At 35.8% G+C, this 25,321-nt stretch overlaps 1 protein-coding gene across 10 annotated transcripts in view; it reads right to left on the bottom strand.

The window, feature by feature from the left end:
• EXOC6 (exocyst complex component 6) overlaps positions 1-25,321 on the bottom strand; it is a 216,714-nt gene that overhangs the window by 149,302 nt on the left and 42,091 nt on the right. For 9 of the 10 annotated variants that reach the window (XR_012417949.1, XM_045361197.3, XM_005565957.4 and 6 more), the window contains 5 exons: positions 17,278-17,449; positions 15,948-15,995; positions 15,769-15,859; positions 11,270-11,315; positions 601-805 (listed from right to left, as the gene is read on the bottom strand). Coding sequence is in view for 9 of the 10 variants with exons in the window: in XM_045361197.3 (XP_045217132.1) it covers positions 601-805; positions 11,270-11,315; positions 15,769-15,859; positions 15,948-15,995; positions 17,278-17,449 (562 nt within the window). In the remaining variant the exon portion in view is untranslated. The remainder of the gene's footprint in view (positions 1-600; positions 806-11,269; positions 11,316-15,768; positions 15,860-15,947; positions 15,996-17,277; positions 17,450-25,321) is intronic. The other variant, XM_065521153.1, reaches the window with a different exon arrangement.

Below are 25,321 nucleotides of genomic sequence, written 5' to 3'. Positions count from 1 at the left end.
TTTGGGGCTAACTGTGAACAAAGATGCTATGAATATCATGAGGCCATGTTTTCTGTTTCTCACTGATAAACACCTAGCAGTGGAACTGCTGACTCAAAAGGTAGATATATTAACTTCATAACTGCTGAGGCTTTTCCCATTGTTTGTCCGTTCATTATTGAACTATAATAGTTTTCAATTCATGGTTAATACTTTTAATTTGTTTTAAATACAGAACAGTTTAGAATCTTAGCGTAAAAAGGCTCCCACTTGCCTCTGTGGCTGCCACTGTTTAGCTAATTCTATACCACATTTGGCTGGTGATAAAGGATAATATAACACCACATATATGAAGAAGAATGCTGACAGTTCAGGTGGTAACTAAAGAATTTAAGTTAGACTGATTTTACTTAAAAAAGGAGTAACTGTGAAGCCAAACAAAACACTGATAGAATCCTTTCTAAACAATAACCAGAAAAGAAAAAGGTAAAACAAAACTAAGCATTTTATGTAAGTTAAAGAAGTAAAAAAAAAAAAAAAAGAAAAAAAAAGTAAACTTTGGATATTTTCCAGATTCTGTATTACTAAATAATATTAAATCAAAATTATTTTTAATCTCACCTGTTTCATCGCTGTTTCACCTATTTTGTCAGAGTGTTTTCGAATGCTTTCCAAAAAGTCTTTGAGATCAGACATGGAGATTTCTTTAATATCCTCACGGAGTTTGGGAAGATTTTCTATCATGAGCTGACAAAACCGGTATTGACTAACCCAGGGAAAGTACACATTCTCTAATTGTTCCATAGTTTTTAGGGCAGAATAGTACCTGTGAGAAGTTAAAAAGAAAACTCTATAAAAAGTTCTTATCACAATAAATTCACAAGTAAGTCTAAATAATCAGTCTTACACTGATTATTCATTAAAAAGGACCTAGTCATAGTTAAACTAAGTAAAATTAATATTTACATCTATTTGTCAAGGACAAACTCTAAACCACATAAACAAGCCACAGGCTCAAAGTTCATGGCATACATTAATGTAAAACTTCCTTATTTCACTTCATCTGAATCTATAACATCAAAAGCATTATCATAGTCATCTCAATACCTTAAATGAATATGTATAATTGTTTCAAATTTCTGAATTACAACATTTAGTGATTTGCTATATGATTTTGTATTCTGTCTCCCATCCTAATATCCGTCCACATGGATTCACCATACAAAAAAGTACATAACTTGAATATAATTCTAATTTTAAAAAAATTTATTCAACTTTTTAAAAAATGTCATACTACTATTTAAGGCAATTAGAAATACTGTTAAGTATCTCACACACACACACACACACACACACACACAAAACAGGTAAAAATCCACACTGGTAGAGTGCTTTTTCAATTCAACAAATATTTACTGAATATTTTTCGGGCTTTGGGGGCTACTATTTCACAGTGTGACATGCTGGGTATGCAGCAATTAGTATAGCCTTTGCCCTAGATAAATTGACATATATTTTCATATACATAATTTAGTTCTCTTTAGACTTCTATGAGGTACACTTCTATGGCAGATATTACAAGTAGCATTCTATAGATGAGAAACCTGAAATACAGAAAAAGAGTATATAATTTGGCCAAGATACCATACTAATTGGTAGCAGGACTGAGACCTTACCAAACTGTCAGTTTCCTACAATAATATTCACCACCAAAAATCTATTTGAGAGTTAGGTAGAAGAACTTTAAAAATTAATTACATAGTATTCTATATCTTTCTATTGAATTGGATGACATTAAAATTGGGAAAAGGCATTAATTAATGTACAAAAAAATCAAAACTAAGTTGACAGAAACTATGAGACATAAGTGAAAACAAAGTTAAGTTGAAAAGACCCACCGGGCGTGGTGGCTCACACCTGTAATCCCAGCACTTTGGGAGGCTAAGGCGGGCGGGTCACCTGAGATCAGGAATTCAAGACCAGCCTGGCTAACGTTGTGAAATCCTGTCTCTACTAAAAATGCAAAAATTAGCCGGGCATGGCAGTGCACACCTGTAATCCCAGCTACTCAGGAGGCTGAGGCATGAGAATCATTTGAATCCGGGAGGTAGCAGTTGCAGTGAGATCATGCAACTGCATTCCAGCCTGGGTGACAGAGTAAGAAACTTTTTCAAAAAAGAAAAAACAAAACAAAACAAAAAAGACGTTATATTCAAAAGCTGTTTTAAAATACCAATTAGTTTTCTGGCATATACTCTCAAAGACAGAGTATATTCTGCAAATTGTCACAAAATATTACCACTAATTTAAAAATTAGACCATCTAAATTTTATCTTGGTAAACATTAGCATGCTTATAATATAAACAAAATATACATTTGGTCAGAAACTAAAATATTTAGGTGGTGGTATGGGTGGGAGAGCTGTCATTACAATAATTTTGATAATGCCTGAGATATTAAAGGCTTAGATGAAGTGAAATAATGAATTAGGTATTTTCAGTATAACCCATAACATTTTAGATGCAACAGATCAATCAACAGTCAAACCACACTACCTGATCCTGGACTAATTTCCTGATTTTATATGAACTAGGTATATTTCAAAAGTATTCTCTCTACAACAGGTATGGTTTCTGAAAATTCATGCTAATGTCGATAATGTATTTCAAAATACATTTCAAAATAGGATTTCAAAATCCTAAGTGGTGTAGAATAAATGAAAAATATTACCAGTAGTTTTTGCAACATACCACAGACACAGTCAACTTACTTCATAGCACAACTGTGCCTCCCATCTTGGTTCTCCCATGAGACATCATCAGAGGCATGAGAGGTCATAAGACTTACCTAGCACCCACATACACACAACCCAGAAATGTGGAGAGTTAATGTCAGGGGGTTGAACTCTTAACCAATAAGAAAAGCAAGTCAGAGATAAGGTCTCCTTTCCTCTTCTTGAAGGGAAGGTTGTGATTTGCAAAAACATATACAACCCTCCCTAAAGGTATTTAAATAACTCAATAACTCACCCTCATATTTGCTCTCTCAACTGATTTCCTGTCTCATTTCCCTTTCCCTAAAACTAGGATTCAGGGAACTTCCCTAGGATTATACTCCCTAAAAAAGTAGTAAAATATATTATTTTTACCTCAGACTCTGCTTTCTGGGAAAATTCCGGTGAAGATATATGGAAAGTTTATCATCTTAGACAGAAAGCAGAAGTCAGAGACCAGGCCCTGGATCCTTTCTAAAATTTAGCCACAAATCTCCTATGTTTTATCTGTTTCTAAATACTAGCAAAAATGACACCACAATAGATTACCATTTCTCCTTTAGATACACTTAACGCTGTTTTCACAAAATTATAACAGTAATCCATAACCACCAGAAAAATACAAAACCTAAAAGGGGAATATAAAAAGCACCTATGATCTGACGCTATCATTGTTGTAATTAACTCATCAGCATTTGGCCACATTTCCATCCAGTTATAGATCTACACTTCCAGTTCTATAAGTGCATACCCTATTCAACAATATATAATGGAATTGACCTTATAAATTATTTTAAAACAAATTATTACCCTATTTGTAAAGTCTTTTATTATAAGGTAATGATGTCCTTATAATTGGAATGTTAAGTCTCTGATTTTTAAAAATAAACAACAGTAGACCAAATTTCCCTATATATTAAACCTCTGACAAGGTGTCTGTTTTTATAAATACAAGATACTTCAAAAAATGTACGTGTCATCACTAAATGGAGAACATGTGAGTACTCTAATGATTCTCTGGCCTACAAAGTACAAATTATGCCACTGTTCTTACTTCATTTGCCTTCCCTTGAGCATATACATTTCACCAGAGTTTGTCCTACCATGGAATTGGTTACTTCAGTCTCTTCTATTCTTTTTAAATACAATGTCCTGCATACAAAAAAATTTACAAGATACATGAAAAAGTACAAAATTTTTATTAAATTCTAAGTGGAAAAAAATAAGACACAACTATATAATGTCTGAATCACTTCAAATGTACAGACACAAAGAGATAAAAAACAAAGGGATAGAGAAAGATATACCATACTGACACTAATCAAAAGAAAGGTAGATCAGCTATATTAAGATGAAACAGATTTCAGAGCAAGGAAAATTATTAGGGATAAAGAACATTACATAATGATAAAATGGTCAATTCTCCAAGAAGACATAACAATCCTTATTGTGTATGTAACTGACAACAGAGCATCAAAATATGTGAAGCAAAAACTAAGAGAACTGTAAAGGAAAATAAATAAATACACTATTACAAGTGCAGACCTCAGCAAGCCTCTAACAAAAATTGACAGATCCAGCAGGTAGAAATTCAATAAGGACATAGTTGAACTGAACAGTACCATCAATCAACTGGATCTAATTGACACTGATAGAATACTTCATCCAACAACTACAAAATACACATTCTTCTCAAACTCACATGGAACATCAAGACAGATACATTCTGGGCCACAAAACATGCCTTAACAAATTTAAAGAAACGGAAATTATACAAAACTAGTACCATACTTAATGGTGGGAAACAAGATGCTTTTCCCCCATGAGATTAAGAACAAGGCAAAGATGTTCCCTCTCACCATTCCTAGTCAACATTGGACTATGTGGAGTTACTAGCTAGTGAAATAAGACAAGAAAAAAGAGGCAATAAGACTGAAAAAAGAAACAAAAGTCTCTGCAGGTAACATGAAATCTATCTATGTAAAAATCTTCAACAAAAAATTTTCTGGAACTAATACCAACTCTGATAGAAGTAATTAAAGAAAATCTAAATAAATTGAAAGATATTCCATATTAATGAATAGGAAGACTCAGTATCATCAAGATACCAGTTCTTCCCAACTTGATCTACAGATTCAATGCAATCCCAATCAAAACCCCAGTAACTTACTTTGTGAACATCAACAACGTGATTCTGAAGTTTATATAGACAGGCAAAAGACCCAGAATAGCCACACAATATTGAAGAACAAAGTTGAAGGATAGATGACACTATCCAACTTCAAGACTTAATACTGTGTAAAGTTACAATATTAAAGATTGTATGGTAAAGGCAAAAGGATTAACAAGCAGGTCAATAAAATGAAACAGAAAGCACAGAAATACACAAATACAGTTAACTGAGGAAATTCAATGGAAAAAGAGTAGTTCTTTCAACAAATGCTGCTGGAATAACTGGACATTCACATGCAAAAAAGTAAACAAATAAATGTAAACAGTGACCTTCACTTTTTATAAAAATTAATTCAAAAGGGATCACAGACCTAAATGTAAAACATAAAACTCTCAGACTCTAGAAGATAACACAAGGGAAATTTTAGATGACTTTGGGTTTGGCAATTAGTTTTTAGAAACACCAAAGCACAATCCATGAGGGAAAGAAAAAAGCTAAATTGGACTTTTCTGATTTAATTTCATTAAAACTAAAACTTTCTACTCTTTATTTATTTTTTTTTTTTTGAGACGGAGTCTCACTGTGTGGCCCAGGCTGGAGTGCAGTGGCCCAATCTCGGCTCACTGCAAGCTCCACCTCCCGGGTTCACGCCATTCTCCCGCCTCAGCCTCCGAGTAGCTGGGACTACAGGCGCCCGCCACCACGCCCAGCTAGTTTTTTGTATTTTTAGTAGAGACGGGGTTTCACCATGTTAGCCAGGATGGTCTCGATCTCCTGACCTCGTGATCCACCCACCTCGGCCTCCCAAAGTGCTGGGATTACAGGCTTGAGCCACCGCGCCCGGCCAACTTTCTACTCTTTAAAGACACTGTTAAGAAAATGAAAAAACAAGCCACAGACTGAGAGAAAATACTTTCAAAACACAAATTGAATCAAGGACTTGTATCCAAAATATAAAAAGAACACTTAAAACTCAACAGTCCAAAAATAAGCCACCAAATTAAAAAGTGATCAGAAGACTTGGACACCTCGCCAAAGAAGACATACATGTGAGAAGATGCTCAACATCGTATGTCATTAGCTAATTACAAATTAAAGTAACAACGAGATGTCATTACACATCTATTAGAACAGGCAAAATCCGAAACAATGACAACACTAAATCCTGAGGAGGACATGGAGCAACAGAAACTCTCATTCATTCTGGTGGGAGTGCAAAACAGTACAGCCACTTCTGAAGACAGTTTGGCAGATTCTTACAAAACTAAACATACTCTTGCCATATGATCCAGCAATCGCATCCCCAGGTATTTACCGACATTAATTGAAAATTTACGTCCATAAAACCTGCACACAAATGTTTATGGCAGCTTTATTTACAATTGCCAAAACTTGGAAGCAACCAAGATGTCCTTCAGTAGGTGAATGGATAAACTATGGTTCATCCATACAATGTAATATTATTCAGTGATTAAAAAAGAAATGTTATCAAGTCACGAAAGGACATAGAGGAACCTTAAATGCATATTGCCAAGTGAAATAAGCCAGTCTGAACATGTTATATATATATTGTGTTATTTCAACTATCTGACATTCTGGAAAAGATAAAACTATAGAAACAGTACAAAGTTCAGTAATTGGCAGGGGTTCACAGCTGGGAAGGATGGGGAAAGACAGGGAACACAGGAAATTTTTCAGGCAGTGAAACAATTCTGTATAATACTGTAATGGATACATGATATATGTCTGCCAAAATCCACAGAACTGTACAACACAGAGTGAACTCTACTGTAAAACTATGAAACTATGGACTTTGGCAAATACTTACGTATCAATATTGGTTCATTAGTTACAGTAAATATGCCATATTTTTTTTTTTTTTTTTTTTTTTTGAGACGGAGACTTGCTCTGTCGCCCAGGCTGGAGTGCAGTGGTGTTATCTCCACTCACTGCAAGTTCCGCTTCCCGGGTTCACACCATTCTCCTGCCTCAGCCTCCCGTGTAGCTGGGACTACAGGCGTGCACCACTATGCCCGGCTCATTTTTTTAAATGTATTTTTAGTAGAGACAGGGTTTCACCGTGTTAGCCAGGATGGTCTCGATCTCCTGACCTCATGATCCGCCCATCTCGGCCTCCCAAAGTGCTGGGATTACAGGCGTGAGCCACCGCGCCCGGCCAAATATGCCATATTAATGCAAGACATTAACAACGAAAAACTGCTTGGAAAGAAGAGAAAAGTATATGGGAACTCTGTACTTTGTGTTTAATATTTCTGTAAACCTAAAACTGCTCTAAAAAATAAAATCTATTAAATAAAAAGTATAAGCAAAAGATGTGAACAAACACTTCACAAAAGAAAACATACAAACAGCCAAATACCAAATAAAAACGCACTTATGATACTTAAAGATCTCTAGAGAAGCCAATTCCAAAGATTTTCTTGCCACTGAAATTCAACATTCCCAAACCTTTATCATCTAGATGCCCTGCATTGTGTCTAACCTAAATCCTTTCTTTCTACAGTCTAAACCCATGATTTTTCTACCTCTGATTTCACTGGTGGTAAAATAAATAAATAAATCTGTTTGATCTATAAACAATCAGTCATCAGGAAAATGCAAATTGAAACAATGAGATACTATTTTATACTTACCAAAATGGCTCAACTAGAACAAACTAATTTGCAAGGATGTGGAGCAAATGAAATTCTTTTATTAGTACATTGCTAATGGAAGTATAAATGGTACTACTAGAATAATTTTTTTTTTTTTTTTTTTTTTTTTTTTTTTGAACGCGCCCGATCTCGTCTGATCTCGGAATAATTATTTTTTAAATTATATTTTTAAAGTCTATTTTTCAAATCATATTTTAAATAGAAAAGTATTTAACGGTTTCTTAAAAAGTATAGCATTCATTTATGCTATCACTGAGCAATTCTACTCCTATATATCTACTAAATGGAAATATAAACAAATCCCTACAAAAAAGACTCGTACCTTAGTTTCACGGCAGTCTTATTCATAATACCTGCAAACCTGAAACCACCCAAATAGCAACTAATGGATACATAAACAAATTCTAACAATAAAAAGAAATTTGCAACCACAGATGAATTTTAAAAACATTATCAGGAGTGAAGAAGATTCCATTTAAATCAGTTCTAAAGACAAACAAAACTAATCTATGATGCTAAAACTCAGAAAGTGGTTATTTCTAGAGACGGGAGGAGAAATTGGAAAGAGGAATGAGCAAACTGTGGGGGTAACGGAAGTATTCTGTATCTTGTTTTGGTGGTGGTGACTGTGAGGAAGTGTAAGAAAGCTTTTGGGCGGCAATAACATTCAACATCTTAAACCTGGTGGCTACACAGGTATGTTTATTTTAGTATAACATAAACAAAAATGCACAAGTCATAAGTCTACAACTCCAAGAATCTCTAAAAAGCAAACACAAGAGGCTACCTGAAAAAAAAAATTGAAGATCAAAAAAGAGCTCCTAGAAATTAAAAATTAGCAGAAATTTTTAAAAATCAGCACCACCTTTGGAAGGTAAAGATGAAATAATCTCATAGAAAAAAGAGCAAGCAGACCAAGAGATTTTAAAATGTCAAAAAAGAGATAAGAAAATTAGAGAACCCATCTAGAAGACTGAACTATTAATATCCTAGAGAAATAATCAAGAAGACAGAAGAAAAAAATAATTCAAAAAAACTTCCTAATGCTTAAGGATATTATGAGATTAAAGGATAATTTCCAGATTAAAAGAAGGCTCACTAAGTACCCACCACAAAGAAGGTAAATAGACCCACATCAAAGCACATCATCAGGAAATGATAGACCACAGAGGACAAAGAGAAGGTTCTAAAAGAGAGAAAAGGTAGGTCACAAACTGACAACTTCAAACTGTGTGTGTGTGTGTGTGTGTGTATGTGTGTGTGTAATAAGTCACACACATACATCTTAGTTTCTTGTTTTTGTTTTTGTTTTTCTTTTGAGACAGGGTTTCGCTGTCACCCAGGCTGGGGTACAGTGGCTCAATCTCAGCTCACTGCAACTGCCTCCCTGTCTCAAGAGATCCTCCTGCCTCAGCACCCAACCCCTACAACCCCCTAGTAGCTAGGACCACAGGCACACGCCACCATGCCCAGCTATTTTTGTTTGTTTTTCAGTAGAGATGGGGATTTACCATGTTGGCCAGGCTGGTCTCAAACTCTTGAGCTTAAGCGATCTGCCTGCCTTAGCCTCCCAAAGTGCTGAGATTACAGGTGTGAGCCACTGCTCCCAACCTATACATCTTAGTTTCTAAATACCATTAACACTAAAAGGAGCTAGGGTACCCTGGAGAATGGCTGCTTCCAGATCTGAGGCAAAAAAAAAAAAAAAGCACAATGAGAGCTTCGAACATCTTACTGTATGATAAACACAAAAATACTCAAAGACAGAGACACAGGAACTGGCTTGAGGGGTTTCTCTTGTTAAATTTGAAACAATTTGTGCATCAAAATGAATAATGACAATAATAAATTATATTTATTTTTAAAATGCATAAGTTCACAACAATAATCAGGAAAAAAAGAAAAAAGGTGGTGGTGGGGAATAAAAAGCTCTTCTCTATATATAAAAAAGCCAGTTAATAAATGTTAAAGAAATAATAGCATTTTTTAAATCAACATCTTGTAAATCCAATATAATAACGGATTAAGGCAAGAATGATAAAACTACTGGATGAAAAGCTGTTAGGAAAGAGGGCCCACAGATTACTTATTAATTGCAAAGAGAAAAATGTACTTTTTCAAAAGACAACTGGTAGACTTCCCCTTAACCAAATGATCAAATTTAGCATAACCTAAGGACAACATGACTTTATAAGCCTCCTGATGTCATGCAATGTGAGGTATCACTTACGTCATACTCTTGCCAAAACCTTTTAACCTGAATTTAAACATGAAGAAACAACTAGATAAATCCAAAATGCCCTGGTCTACAAGAGAACTGACCTGGAGTCTTCCATTGAAAAAAACAAAGAACAGGAGGACTGTTCTAGATTAAAAGGGACAAAAGAACAGATACCAATCAATGTTTTCAGGAAGGGAAAAAGACCTAAGACATTTTGGGGATAGTCGAGGAAATGTGAGTATAAATATTAGATTATATTACTGAAAAACCAATAATGCCCCAAACTGGAAAATAATATGGTAATAATTAAAAGTTAGTTATTTAAAGACATAAATGTAAATACCAAAATAATCCATTAAAAGAGGCAGAAGTTTTTGCTCCTATAAAGAAGGAATGGTGAATGGGAAATAGGAAAGGTGATATCTGTTTTTTGTTGTTGTTGTTTTGCAGCAAACACATAGAGCAACTATTTGGATCTTTAAAATGTGAGGATATATAACACTGATTTAAAAAGAGAATATATTATTAATACATATGTGAAGAAAATAAGACTTTCAGAATAGTTTTTGGCTTGTTTATTATAGTGAAAAAATCATTCTACTAAATTGCACTAACTGGTAAAGCCTAATGAAATTCAACATGTAGCACCATGAAGCAGAACACACACACGTTTTTACTATAGGTCTGTATATGATGTGTTCTGATAATTAAGTAGTTACTAACCAAGAAGAAATCATTTTTTCCCTAGTCCAAACTGTCTCATTTATTGTTTTTTCTATGTTACTTCTGAATCGTTTGATTTTTTTCTTTTCTTTTTGTAGGGGGTTGGGGGCAAAATGAGGTCTCCCTATATTGCCCAGGCTAGTCTCAAACTCCTGGGTTCAAGTGATCCTCCTGCCTCAGACTCCCAAAGTGCTGGGATTACAAGCATGAGCCATAATACCTGGCCAAAATTGTTTGTCTTTAAAATATTTTAAACATCACTATATCCAATGCTCCTATGGCAATCAATAAACTACTTTACTTTCTTTTTCATCTGTCATATATGCATTTGAGTTATAAAACAGAATGTGACCTACTACATTCACCCAGATTGTCAAAATATAACTGCCTACACTCTTTTCCTTCCACAATATGCACCTAGCCCTTAGTTACATGCAATATTAGTATGTTGGTAAGTTAATCAATATTTTCATTCCTGTTCAGCTATTTGTCCTTGATCAACATTACTAATCATTTATATCATTTATAAAGGACAATGATTCACTAATAAAAGGCTAAGATTTGTTTTAGTGGATTATCCTGATGCACGAATTTTAAGTACAAAGGTTAGGGTAATGTAGACAGCAAAACTCATGATTCACTATGATTTATAGTAAATGTATCTGTCCTTTCAATAACAGAAAAAAATTCTTATTTAAAACAATAAGAAAAAAAACCAACTCACCTTTTGGCACTCATCTGTTCTTTCAGCTTACTGTACATTTCTAGCACTGCATTAAAAAATGTAACATTTTAGCTTTCAACATGAAAAGAAAATATTTTGAGAGATGAAAATAATCAAAGCAGGAAAGAGTATATTACAAATTCATTACACTTCTACACCTTGAGTTAGGCTAATATTTTCAAATAAAATGTTAAATACTTCAAGTATATAAAAACATTTTAATTTCCTTATATACTGAACGTTTTATCATATATACACATATATACACACACACACACACATATATAGATGTATTACACTGAACCTGGAACACTTGTATATGCTAACACATATAACTGAGACATTAGCCTACTAACAATTATCCTATCCAGAAATTACTAATGTTTCTTCCCTGAAATAGAACTGGTACTTTAGACTTTAGTTATTTGAGAGAGAAAGTTGAGTGTGAGATTCATTGATTTTTGACTCAACACACAACATACCAAACAAAATAACACACTTGTGTTAAACTCACTATAAACAAAAGTTTATACCAAATCCACAAAGAAAGAAAAATGTCACATGCTTACAGCAGTAGGAGTGAATTATAATACAGCCAGAAATAAACATAGCAAAGCATCTTGATTCATTTCATCCTTTCTATCAAATGCAATTGTTTTATAGAAAGGAATGCAATTATTCAATAAATTAATCTTTGCCAATATAATACAGTGTCACCAAAAGGGTTTTTAACCACGTAGATTACCCTTTAAACTTAGAATTTCAAAGTACAGAATGAGTACACACTTTGCTTTCCCTCTACAATATGGATAGACAACACCTTTTTTCCAGATTTTTCTACAGTCATATGACTCCTCCTATGGGCCTCCAAGTTTACAAAAAGCATTGTTTATGTGTCTGAAAACCATAAAAACTACAATGGTAGCTATAGTGAATCAACCCCGACTCTGTCGCCTCACAGGACCCTACGTATATCTCTATATACATATTGTAATGTAATTTTTTTCACATTTTCCAACCAAAGCATTAGATGGAACTCATAAACTGGGAGAGAGCCTGCTGCAATAAGTATAAACTTTCTTTGAAGTCTCCAACCTTAACAATTCATGTAAATTTCATATCTATCTCATACCATTTCCATATAAAAATAATGCTTTCCTCAAAAACAGTAAAAACTAACAGACCAGGAAAATAAATTCACTGTTTATGCTGTGATTTTTTTTTTTTTTTTTTTTTTTTTTGAGACAGGGTATTGCTCTGTCACTCAGGTTACAGGGCAATGGCACAATCATGACCTACTGCAGCCTCAACCTCCTGGAATCAAGCAATCCTCTCACCTCAGCCTCCCAAGTAGCTATAACCACCAGTGCGCCACCATACCTGGTTAATGTTTTTTTTATTTTAATTTTCTGTAGAGACAGGGACTCCCTTTGTTGCCCAGGCTGTTCTCAAACTCCTGGCCTCAAATGATCCTCCCACCTCAGCCTCCTAAAGTGCTGGGATTATAGTCATGAGTCACCATGTCCAAGCTATGACTTCTTATATCCTCTCATACTCCTCCTAATCCAAGGAGGAGTTAGGCAACTGTACTGTAACTAATGACTTACTTGTCTTTATTCCCATAAGATCTGTGAACTCCAAGTATCTGAGACAGGTCTCAGTCAATTTAGAACGTTATTTTGCCAAGATTAAGGGCATGCCCATTACACAGTCTCAGAAAGTCCTGAAAACATGTGCCCAACGTGGTCAGGGGTACAGTTTGCTTTTATATACTTTAGGGAGACATGAGACATCAATCAATACGTGTAAGATATACATTGGTTCAGTCTGGTAAGGCGGGACAACTCAGAAGTGGGGGCTTCCAGGTTAGAAGTAGGTAAGAGACAAAAGGCTGCATTTTTTTAAGTCCTTGATCAGCCTTCCACTGAATATCCAATTTAGTCTGGCCCAGTGAATCTGCATTTTTACACAAATAAAAGGGCAGAGGAAGCAATCAGATATGCATTTGTCTCAGGTGAGCCTCAGAAGGATGACTTTGAGTTCTGTCTGTCCTTTGTCCACAAGGAATTTTCAGTGGGCAAATTGTGAGGGAGTATGTAGCTTCTTATCTTTGCAGCTATCTTATTCAGGAGAAAAATGGGAGGCAAGTTTGCCTGACACAGTTCCCAGCTTGACTTTTTTCTTGGCTTAGTGATTTTGGGGTCCCGAGATTTATCTTCCTTTCACAGATTATAGGATCCTTCAAAAGATGAGATTGTGTTATTTCCAACTTTATAGTTCCAATACCTACCATGATGCCTGACATGCGCGTGCACACGCGCGCACACACACACACAGGTTTATAAGTGGATAGTAGGACAGAAAGATGAATAGAGGAAAGCAGATAGTTCTGGATGTGGCCATTAGGAACACAATATCTATATGAACTAAGAGTTGCTGTCTAGCCTTAAAAACAAAGACAGTAGCAGTAACAAACACCTGACCTCTACTTCCCTTTATTTCTCTATTTTAAAAAGCCCAGTAGGTGAATAAGCTGAATTTGGCTCTTGCTCATTCCACCAATAACCAATTTTTAAGGTTTATTATCACACAGGGACAAAACATTCAAACTTAGAGGACACCTTCATAGCTATTACAATGCACCTGATGGTAGCAAAGAGGTATTGTTAAACATGACTATAAGGAAATAGGTTTCTAAACCCTGAAACTTAACATAATAAGCCAACATTTTATTTACTCAAAGTTTTTACGTAAATATGCCTGGTCCATCAGAGATTAAGCAGAGTAGAATTTCACTGATTCTAAAAAAAAGAAAAGCTATTCTCACAAGTCAAAAAACAGACCAGGGGCAGTGGCTCATGCCTGCAATCCCAGCACTTTAGGAAGCTGGGGTGGATGGAGCACTTGAGGCCAGGAGCTCGAGACCAGCCTGGCCAACATGGTGAAACCCTGTCTCTACTAAAAATACAGAAATTAGCCAGGTGTGGTGGCACATGCTTGTAATCCCAGCTACTTGGGAGGCTGAGGTTGCAGTGAACCAAGATTAAGCCACTGCACTTCAGCCTGACCAACAGAGTGAGACTCTGTCTCAAAAAATTAAATAAATAAATAAATAATAATAATAATAATAATTTTTTTAGCCAATAAAATCTGCTAACAGTTTTAACAATTTAATTTGTAGTCTAAGCTAAATTTACATTATAAAAATAGCATATAGCCAGGCACAGTGGCTCATGCCTGTAATCCCAGCACTTTGGGAGGAAGAGGCAGGTGGACCATTTGAGGTCAGGAGTTCGAAACCAGCCTGGCCAAAATGGTGAAACCCCATCTCTACTGAAAATACAAAAATTAGGTGGGCATGGTGGTGGGCGCCTATAATCCCAGCTACTCGGGAGGCTGAGGCAGGAGAATGATTTGAGCCCAGAAGGTGGAGGATGCAGTGAGCAGAGATTGTACCACTGCACTCCAGCCTGGGAGACAGAGTGAGACTCTACCCAAAAAAAAAAAAAAAAATTATATATATATGTGTGTGTATATATATATTATATAAAATATCTCATTCTATTCTGCTGAATATGGAGGTTTAGGCTCCTTCCTAAAAAAAACAATAATAAGTTTCAAAATGGGACAAAGGATGGATTTAGCTTAGTATATTAAAAAAAAAAAAAAAATGGCCGGGTGTGGTGGCTCATGCCTGTAATCCCAGCACTAGGCTGGGGCAAGGGGATTGCTTGAGCCAAGGAGTTCAAGGCTGCACTGAGTTATGATCATGCCACTGCACTCTAGCTTGGACAACAGAGTGGGACCCTATCTCTAAAAAAAGTAAAAATTAAAAGAAATTTTAAAAAGTCATATACTTGCTTCCTTTTGTTTGAATAGAATGCATCCAACTTAAAGTATATTAAATCCAGGTAAAGAAAATACTGGTTAGTTTCCTCAGAATTTATCTGATGCCCAAGTAATATTTAGCCCCAACAAAGAGACCAGAAACAGCATTTCCAAAATAACAGGAGGAAAGGCAAGAATGGTGACGATCTGGCACTTCTGATGTTTTTCTTACCTTATCAGCACAATGAGATTGTGAGCAAAGCAAAAACAACCTGCTAAGTGACAAACAAAAAAACAATGGAAAACTAGAGGTAAAAAATCAGGAAAATCAGGTAAAGGTAACCAAAAGACTCTCCCCATGGGAAAGTATTCCAAGGAAAAACAAAAAAGGGTTATGGGGGACAAAGGGCAAAAGAGGCAGACAGGAAACGGAAACGTAGAAGTTGCTGTTCTAGGAAACTGATGTGACATATAATCAAACAGGAGCTTTCTAACATGACAAAAGCATGAAAATTCACGGAATAAAACGAACCTGAAAGATAAAGCATGGTCTATGTTGGGAGGCAATCACCAAATAATCTGTAATTCCCATACTAAAGAATCACTATTTGCTATTATTAAATTATAATTTTACCAAGCCAAACATTTTATTATAGACAAGTTTAACTCACCTGGAAGGCATAACTGCAACTTTTCTACTACAGTTGTAATATTTCTCTGCTGAATTCTACATCGAATGATATCTTCCGTGTGGACTATCACCTTAGAAAAGAAGGAATGTTCATATCTTTAAACAAACAGTTAAAAAATAACTACATACTGAATACACAGAAAAGTATCATTTTCTCACCTCTTTTCCAGCATCTTGAAACCTTCGGTTGGTATCAGTAACTTGCACCTTAAAAATTTAATTTCACCTTAGTTAGACAAATATGCATAAAACTGCCCTGATGTAACTGCTCACCCTTGTAATCAGATCATGCTTCATGAGAAACTTAGAACAAAGAAATGCAAATTCAAATTAACTCTACAGCTTGAACTTGAACTTTTTATTGAAAAGGGCTTTTGTTAACTTCAATTACTTATGACAGTTCTTTTTAACAGATTCTGTGGCAAACTTCTCAAATTTACTCAGGATTTTTGAACTTTACTTGCTTCTCTAAGTCTGTCAAACAATTCAAATCACTGACCCAATTGACCACTGGTCCCCTTTTGATAACTTCAATGAGGTCTATGTGCCATTCATTGTCTGTAGGAAATGGTGATTGCATTTTATGGTAATTAAACATTCATACTTTGCTGAATGCAAACACTGGGTGGTTGATTAACATCAAACACAAAAATTTCAATCCACAGCAACATTTTAATGCTGCAGGTGCAGGCAAAGCTCAACCTCAAATTTTCCCACATATTAAGTGACTCATTAGGTCATCATAGTAAGGAAGCACATTCTGGTTTATTAAAAATCTCATTAATTTCTGAACAAAGATGCTCAGTGACCTCATTGATGCTGTAGTTAGTCTCTTGTTATCTGAATATCCTTTATACAATGGTTTTCTAATCATAACCTTTGGTGAACCAGGGTCATTTTGTCTGCTTAGTGCTCTAAACGTAAAGAAAGATAAATAGGACAATTCTTATAATTAAATATTTTTTATCCTGACTGAACAAATCCAGGTCTCTTTTAATAAATAATGCTTTAGCTGTATGGCAGAAAGAGTAGACCAACTTTCTTTAAGAAAATACACACTGCTGTTAAACTTTTCAAAAAGTTTTAACATTATTAAATAATGCTGAGGCAATCAGCATTATGATAAACAACTATTTATGTAAGTTTTTAAAGGAATTTTAGAGGGTAACATTTTATAAATATTGTACTAATTGTCATTTTAGAAATTCAAAAACTGCAAATAGGGCCTTTCATTGTATGCATGTTTTGAGTTCACTTCCCTGCATGGAAAGAAATCCTGTTAAGTCAGTGCATTACTTGCTTCAGAAAAAGAGATTACTCCTGTCATTAGCATGACAACTGTGTTAATAGAGCATACAGAGCATTCCCAAATACATACACAAATTCACTTCTTGAAAGTAACACACTTAATAATGACTTGTACATATGTACTATAAGACGTGAGTAATTTAATGAGAACAAAGGTAAACAATTTTAACATATTTCTTACCTTCAGTTTTTCTGCATCAGTCCTTACTTTAAGGAGTTCTGTAATAGCATCTACAAAACCCTGATGATGAAAATTACACATCTTTTCAATTTCCTTGTCATGATTACGGATACAAGCATCTAACTTTTCCATAAACTTCTTGTGTGCATTTGGTTGGTCATCATACACAGACCTGAATGTATATAAGAAAGCTAAAATTAACCAAAATGTATTCTTTAGTAAGCCTGATCTTTGCAAGAGCTGATATCTTAAAATTAAATCCCTGAACAAACAAACTGATGATAATATTATCTTTAGTAGAAATCATTTGTGTGAAAGTATTTTATTTCTTCTTGAACATGATAATATTAAAAGAGCCACACAAGCTCTAGATATAACATGAGGTGTCTGAAAATAAAGGTATGAGGCTCAGGAGATGTGGACCTAATACAAATTTTTAACATACTAACATTTAAAAAAAAGAATCACTGAGTGAATGAATGATTAAAGAATGAATGAACAAACTCATGATTTTTACAGCATTTACTATGTAAAGTAAATGCTCATGTTCTAAATGCTTTATATGTTAACTCTTTAATCCCCACAACAAGGCTATAAAGTAGGTATTGTCATTACCCTTGCTTTACAGAAGACTTACAGATTACTGAACTGCCATAAATTCCACAACCAGCAAGCAATAGCTGGGATATGACTCCTGACTCCAGGGTTCACATTCTCAGGTGCGAGCCCATATTGCAGTCACCACAATGTTTTCTAAACATGGCATATTCATTCCTATTGTCTCTCAGCTCATGCTGTCTCCACAGAGAGCGCACCCCTCTATTCACCATGCAGTAAAGGACTACCCTTGCCACTGATTCCTGGGAGGAAAGCCTTTGGCATGCCCTGCCTAAGTGTCTTCATTTACCTGGAAGCCTCCGACTGCCAAATAGCAGATGCTAACAGTGTGACTGATGGTGAGGCCTGAGGCCACACGGTTTTAGCTGTGGAGGGGAAGGAGGTCAGCAATGTGGGCAGACAGCCAAGTCTACATGGGTAGTCAGTCATGGCTATATGACCAAACCCCAGTAAAAATCCTGGATACCAAAGCTTGGATGAGCTTCCCTGACTGACGATATTCCATGCGTGTTACCACACATCACTGCTAGGAGCAGTAAGTGTTGTCCCCACAATTCCACTGAGGACAACTGAAAGCTCACTCGTGGAACTCTCCTAGTCCCTGTCCTATGTGCCTTTTCTGTTGTTGATTTTAATCTGTGTGGTTTTTTGAAAGTTTTTGTTATTGTTGTTTTGCTGTAACAAACAGTAACTATGAGTATAACAACTTTGCTGAATTTTGTGAGTCCCTCTAGCAAATTTTTGAACCCGACAGTGGTCTTGGGAACTTTCCAAACCTCACCCCCACATCTGTTGCCCATTGTCTGAGGTTTATTTCAAGTCCCATTTCTTCCAGCAGGCCTTTGCCAATAATTCCCATGCCAAGTAATCTTTTCTTCTGCAGGACAGGTAAACTTACAACCCCTTACAGTTATTCTGACATGTAATCATATATTACTTCGTATTATAATTTACAAGTTTTGTGTTTATATTTTGTTTCCCCAAATACACCACAAACTTCTTGAGGGGCAGCCTCTGTCTTAGGTTTTTAATGAGTACACTCTCTAATACAGGACACCAATTATTAAGAATTTAGGCTCTTGGCAGCCAGCGGCTCACACCTGTAATCCCAGCATTTTGGAAGCCGATGCGGGCAGATCACTTGAGGTCAGGAGTTTTTGAGACCAGCCTGGCCAACATGGTGAAACACTGTCTCTACTAAAAATACAAAAATTAACTGGTGTGGTGGCAGGTGCCAGTAATCTCAGCTACTCGGGAGGCTGAGGCTGGAGGATCACTTGAACCCGAGAGGCAGAGGTTGCAGCGAGCAGAGATCATGCCACCGCACTCCAGCCTGGGTGACAGAGTGAGACTCCATCTAAAAAAGAAAAAAAAAGAATTTAGGCTCTTAGCATCTATGCCTACATTCTAATGTAGGTCAAATATAAGTTCTATTTTTTTTTTAATTTTTAAAAAAGAATTTAGGTTCTGTAAGAGCTGAGTTAGAACTAGGCTCTGATCTTGGACATATTCTCTTTTCTATCTCTCTCCATGTCATCTTGACTTGTAGCTTTAAATTCCATAAGCACACTGACACCTGCCAAACTTTTATCTCTGCCCTGACCTCTCCTCAAACTCATATATCTTTCCAATTAGATGTCTGATAAGCATCTCAAGTATGTCCAAAAATGAATTCCTCCTGATCTCCTTCCACAAAACCTGCCCTTCCCATAATGTTCCTCATCTCAATAAACCCCACTTTTCTAGTTGCTTAGACAAAAAACCTTGGACTCATCCCTGATTATTGTCTTTCTCCAGCAAACTACCTCCCCATTGGTATCACCCTGGACTAAGCCAACACCACATCTTGCCTAGATTACTGTCAACTGCTTCCTAACTGGTCTCCCTGATTCTATCCTTGTTCCCTTTCAGTCTGTTCTCAACATAGTGGCCAGATGACAGGTAATGGGAATTATCCCATTAAAACCTAAGGCAGATCCCATGTCTCTCTTCTGCTCAAAATCCAATTTCTCTTACAACAGCCCGTAAGACCCTACATAATTTTGCCTCTTTTACCTCACTGATCTTACTTCCTGTTACTTACTTTCCATTTTACTTATTCCACGGCAGCAACATTGGCCTCCTCGTGGCTTCCTTAATACACAGGCATATTCCCATCTACGCTACCTAGATAAACTACATAGAGACACAGATAGACAGTCAGACAGACAGATATACACATGCACACACACTATCCCCTTCCCTGCTTTATTTTTTAATCTTCTAAAATAAAGGAGTTTATCACTATATCATTATTTCCACTATAGAATATATTCTTTGTTTCACACTTTTAAGTATTATCTGTCTTCCCCTACTGAAATGTAAGCTGCATGAGAACACAGAGTTTTTGTTTTGTTCCCTGTTGTATCCCGAGCCCTAGAATAGTGTCTATCATATAACAGAAGCTCAACAAATAATTCATTAATAAATGGATGAACTAATAGATGAATGGATGGAATTAGAAAAGGCACTTACTAGCAGTTTAACTTCAGGTAAGCCACCTGAATCCTCTAAGTATCAGTTTTCACAACCATAAAATAGGGATAAAAATAGCACACACAGCAAAGAACAAGTGGAATTTGAAGTTAAACACACAATACCATTTACATTAGCATCCTCCAAAATGAAATACTTAGATATAAATCTAAAAAATACATAAGATCTATAGGAGGAAAACTACAAACCTTTGATTTAAAAAAAACATCAAGGAACTAAATAAATGAAGAACTATTCCATGTTTATGAAGAAGAAGACAGTATCATTAAGATATCAGTTCTTCCCAATTTGATCTATAGATTCAAGGCAATCTCAATCAAAATCCCAGCAAGTTATTTTGCAGACATCGATAAACTGATCCGTGGGTTTATATAGAAAGGCAAAAGATTCAAAATAGCCAACACAATATTGAAAAAGAACAAAATTCAGCCATGCATGGTGGCATACGCCTGTAGTCCCAGCTACTCAAGAGGCTGAGATGGGAAAATTGCTTGAGCCCAGGAGTTTGAGACTGCAATGAGCCATGATTGTGCCATCGCACTCCAACCTGGGTGACAGAGCAAGCCCTACTCAAAAGAGAAAGAGAAAGAGAAAGAGAAAGAAAAGAAAAGAAAAGAAAAGAAAAGAAAAGAAAAGAAAAGAATTGGAATACTGACAACACAACCCAAGATTTCCTATAAAGTTACAGTCATCAAGATTGCATGGTATTGGCAAAACAATAGACAAACAGCTCAATGGAACAGAACAGACAGCCCAGAAATAGACCCACATAAACACAGTCAACTGAATTTTGACAAAGGAGCAAAGGTAATACAATAGAGAAAAGATAGTCTTCAACAAATAGTGCTAAAACAACCAGACATCCACATGCAAGGAAACGAATCTAGACTATACCTTGAATGATAATGATGTGTCAATGTAGGTTCATCATTTTTTTAAAAATCTACTACTGTGATGAGGGATATTGACACTGGGGAGGCTTTGGATGAGTACGATAGGGAATATATGGGAAATCTCTGTACTTCCAATCTTGCTGGAAACCTAAAGCTGCTCTAAAGAAAAGAAGTCTTTAAAAAAAATAGTATCTACATTAGAGTGTTAGGAGGATTAAATTAGTAAACATGAAAAATTCTTAAACAATAACTGACACATGGTAAGTGCTCAACATATACTAACAACTAGTATAGTATGCACATAAGAGACAACCAAATCCTTGTTAAACAAGTGAACCAGTGGCTGAACAATTGAGTACTAGAGACAAACATCAAATAAATATGACCAACACTCAATTATCACACCAAGGGATCTAACTACCACTAACACCTAACATTTTTATATGTCCTTCTGCATTTTTTACATTTAGTGTTTCATTTATTTCTTATACACATCAGAGAAAATATCACTGCCTCTTTTTCACAAATGAATAAACAGGTATGGAAATGATAAATGATAAATGAAAAATGAAAAATGATTTGTTCAACATAGCCTAGCTGGGAAGTAACTTCGTACTTTTCCCACAATTAACATGTATAACAAGAACTACTAACTAAATAACATTATTTTTAAGGAAAATTCTTGTGCAAGAAGTTTATCGAACTGGTCTTGCTGTTTTATAAATAAATTTTTATTTCATAATTATGAGAAGTATTTTATTTATTTAATATACAGACACATTTCTATGTTTTTTAACATTTTATTAAAAGTTGGACATTTATCTGGCTCTTAAAATACCAAATAATAAACATAATATACCAAAAGAATTGTTTCTATTACAATTATCATATTGGAGCAAAAATCTAGCAAGAGATATTTCAGGACTACCCGAATACAGAGTCCCTTCAAGGAAGGATCTGACTACCTTTGTGGGTATAAAAGAAATACTGTTATCCCTTTAAAAAAAGAGTAACAACATATAAACAAACAGGGAGAAGAGAACAATAGTTCTTTCTCAGAAGTCTATTTAAGTTTAGAAAGTTCTCAAAGTAAATCCTTTGGTATGTTTTTCCAATATATTCTTCAAAGTTTTAAAAACAAAACTCCTCCTGTTTTATAGTAATTCAGGATACTGCCAGTGCATCTATTATAGCATCAGAGGTGAACTCCTCTTTTTCTGTTGATGTTATAATGGAGAAAAACAATATTGGAATATATGCAATACCCACCCTCCATTAATAGAAAACCAAAGCCTGAGAGAGGAAAACATTCCATGCCTTCTGCTGTTAAAAAATAGAACCATAAGTTCCAATGAAAGAAATAAAAAATATTATTAAGGAATTAGTACTGTGAATGAGAAGAGTAGGTCTTGATCTGTTACGAAGTCTCAGGCTGTCCCAACTCTCTCCTGACCCTAGATAACCATTTGCTATTCCAGACATGCACCAAGCTGTACTCATAGCTGATACCACCACTTGTCACCCACAATCCGTATCAATGAGCAGAGTACACAGAAATAAAGTCATCGAGGTGAGTAAAAGTTCCAAACCACAGGAATAAATTGCATTTAAAGAATGTACTGAAGGATCAGGCAAGTGCCAGAATCAAAAATTCATCAAATGATAGAATGCTGGCCCTAGAAAAAGCCTAGAAAGTTCCTAGATCTATGTCATTTTAATAAATGCAGAACAAATCTAAAAGCCAGCAAGCAAGCACTCAAAATGCAATTAATCGGCTGGGTGTGGTGGCTCACGCCTGTAATCGCAGCACTTTGGGAGGCTGAGGCGGGGAGATTACCTGAAGTCAGGAGTTTGAGACCAGCCTAGCCAACATGGTAAAACCCTGTCTCTACCAAAAATGCCAAAATTATCTGTGTGTGGTGGCAGGCGCCTGTAATTCTAGCTACTCGGGAGGCTGAGGCAGGAGAGAACTGCTTGAACCCCGGAGGCAGAGGTTGCAGCGAGCCTAGATCACACCACTGCACTCCAGCTCGGGCGATAAGAACAAAACTCCGTCTCCAAAAAAAAAATGAAATTAGTCACTATATGTAGTTGACTTAATCCTCTACTTAAGTTGATAAAAAGTAATATTTAAAATAGTCTAGAAATTTGCTAATAAGGCCAATAATAAATAGGTGACTGAATGGAGAGAAGCAAGAAAGGAGAAAAGGTGGATACGTATCAACACTGGAATGAGGAAAAAAACAAAAGCTACTCTTATCCCAAGAATTTCTTGACACACAGTATGCATAGCAGAAATTATGAACCTTTTCTCTTGATAATCATCTAGGGTTAACCCTAGATGGTTATCAAGGGCCAGGAGAGAGTAGGGACAGCCTGATAATTTAGAAAGATGGTGGAGGGAGAAGAAAATGAAGAGATGTGCTCTTCAGGTCAGCAATTCCCCACAGTGACTTAACTGGCCAGACAGGAGTCATGTCTGCTGCTTCTGGCTTAATGATGGTAATGACAAAAATAATAACAACCAAGTACTTATTATGTATTAAGTGCTTTACATGCATTATCTCATTAAGTATTCACTGTTAAAAACAGAACCATAAGTTCCAATAAAAAAATTAAATAATTAGTACTGTGAATGAGAAGAGTAGGTCTTGATCTACCAATTACTAAGTCTCAGGCTGTCCCAACTCTCTCCTGACCCTAGATAACCATTTGCTATTCCAGACATACTTCTGGCTTAATTATGGTAATCATTGCAGCTTTACATGGATTCTGTTAGCATCACAATTTACAAATGTAGTTTGGGAAGATTAAGGCATTGAGTGTGAAGTCATATAGTAACAGAGTCAAGACTTAACCCCAGGTGTACCTGACTCCAAAGTCAGTGCTCTGAACTATTATGTTACATAGACTCTCCAGTCAGAAATGGTGATAAGTGGCATGGAATGCAGACGGAAGTTACCAGCATAGCAACCAACCAGATCACCTTTGAAGATCAACAATTGAGAATGACTCAATAGGGAATCCCTGATGTGCACTGTTGCACCCATCAGGTGAAATCAACCAATGGACAGAAAAGGCAGATGATAACTGAGGCATAGCTAATAGGCAGTTTTAAATTACAAATGCAACAAAATAAGGAGGAGCAAAAAGAAGTAGAGAAAACCAAGGGCCCTGTACTTGACCTCAGTTGAAGAGACTGAAAAAGCCATTTTTCTTTAAATGATAATCACTATTCTTTGAAATTCTGATTTGTAGGAACAGAAAGGAAATACTGTTTAGCAGTATTGACTCTTTCAGCCTAGGTTGGTTTATAGTTATATCTACCTAATTCATATATGAAAGTGCTAGATTTATTGCCATTCTAAATTTTGAATCAATAAATAATTTTAACGAAAATGATTTTTGTCTTTCAAACTGTCTCCCAAAATTTTGTAATTTCTATTGGTAAGTCTAATCAAGTTCCTATAAACAGACAAACACACACATATTTATATGCTAGAACCAGCAAGGGCGAACATTAGAAAATTAGTAAATGTTCCATTCTCCCACATACACTAAGAGTATACCTTAGTGCTCTATATATAGATAAGACACATCAATGTAAGAGAATTCAAGGCAAAGGTAAAATAAATAAATGAGTAAAATAAAATTTGTTTAAAAGTAAAAAAGAGAGTGGGTGGGGGTTAGCTCAGTCATCCCTTCCAAAAGCTTAACACAATAAAATGTCTACTTCTAGCAAAATGTAATGCAACTCAAGACAGAAGTACAGATGCAAAATCATTTTTAAAAGAAGAGATGCCGAGCACGGTGGCTCACCCCTGTAATCCCGGCACTTTGGGAGGCCGAGGTGGGTGGAGCACAAGGTCAGGAGTTCCAGACCAGCCTGGCCAATATGGTGAAACCCTGTCTCTACTAAAAATACAAAAATTAGCCAGATGTGGTGGTGCACACCTGTATCCCAGCTACTTGGGAAGCTGAGGCAGGAGAATCATTTG

This window comes from Macaca fascicularis, chromosome 9, assembly GCF_037993035.2.
Source record: "Macaca fascicularis isolate 582-1 chromosome 9, T2T-MFA8v1.1".
In the NCBI taxonomy this organism is placed as follows: Eukaryota; Metazoa; Chordata; class Mammalia; order Primates; family Cercopithecidae; genus Macaca; species Macaca fascicularis.
Note: the sequence above shows the minus strand (reverse complement) of the source record. Positions and strands in the feature narration are given on the sequence as shown.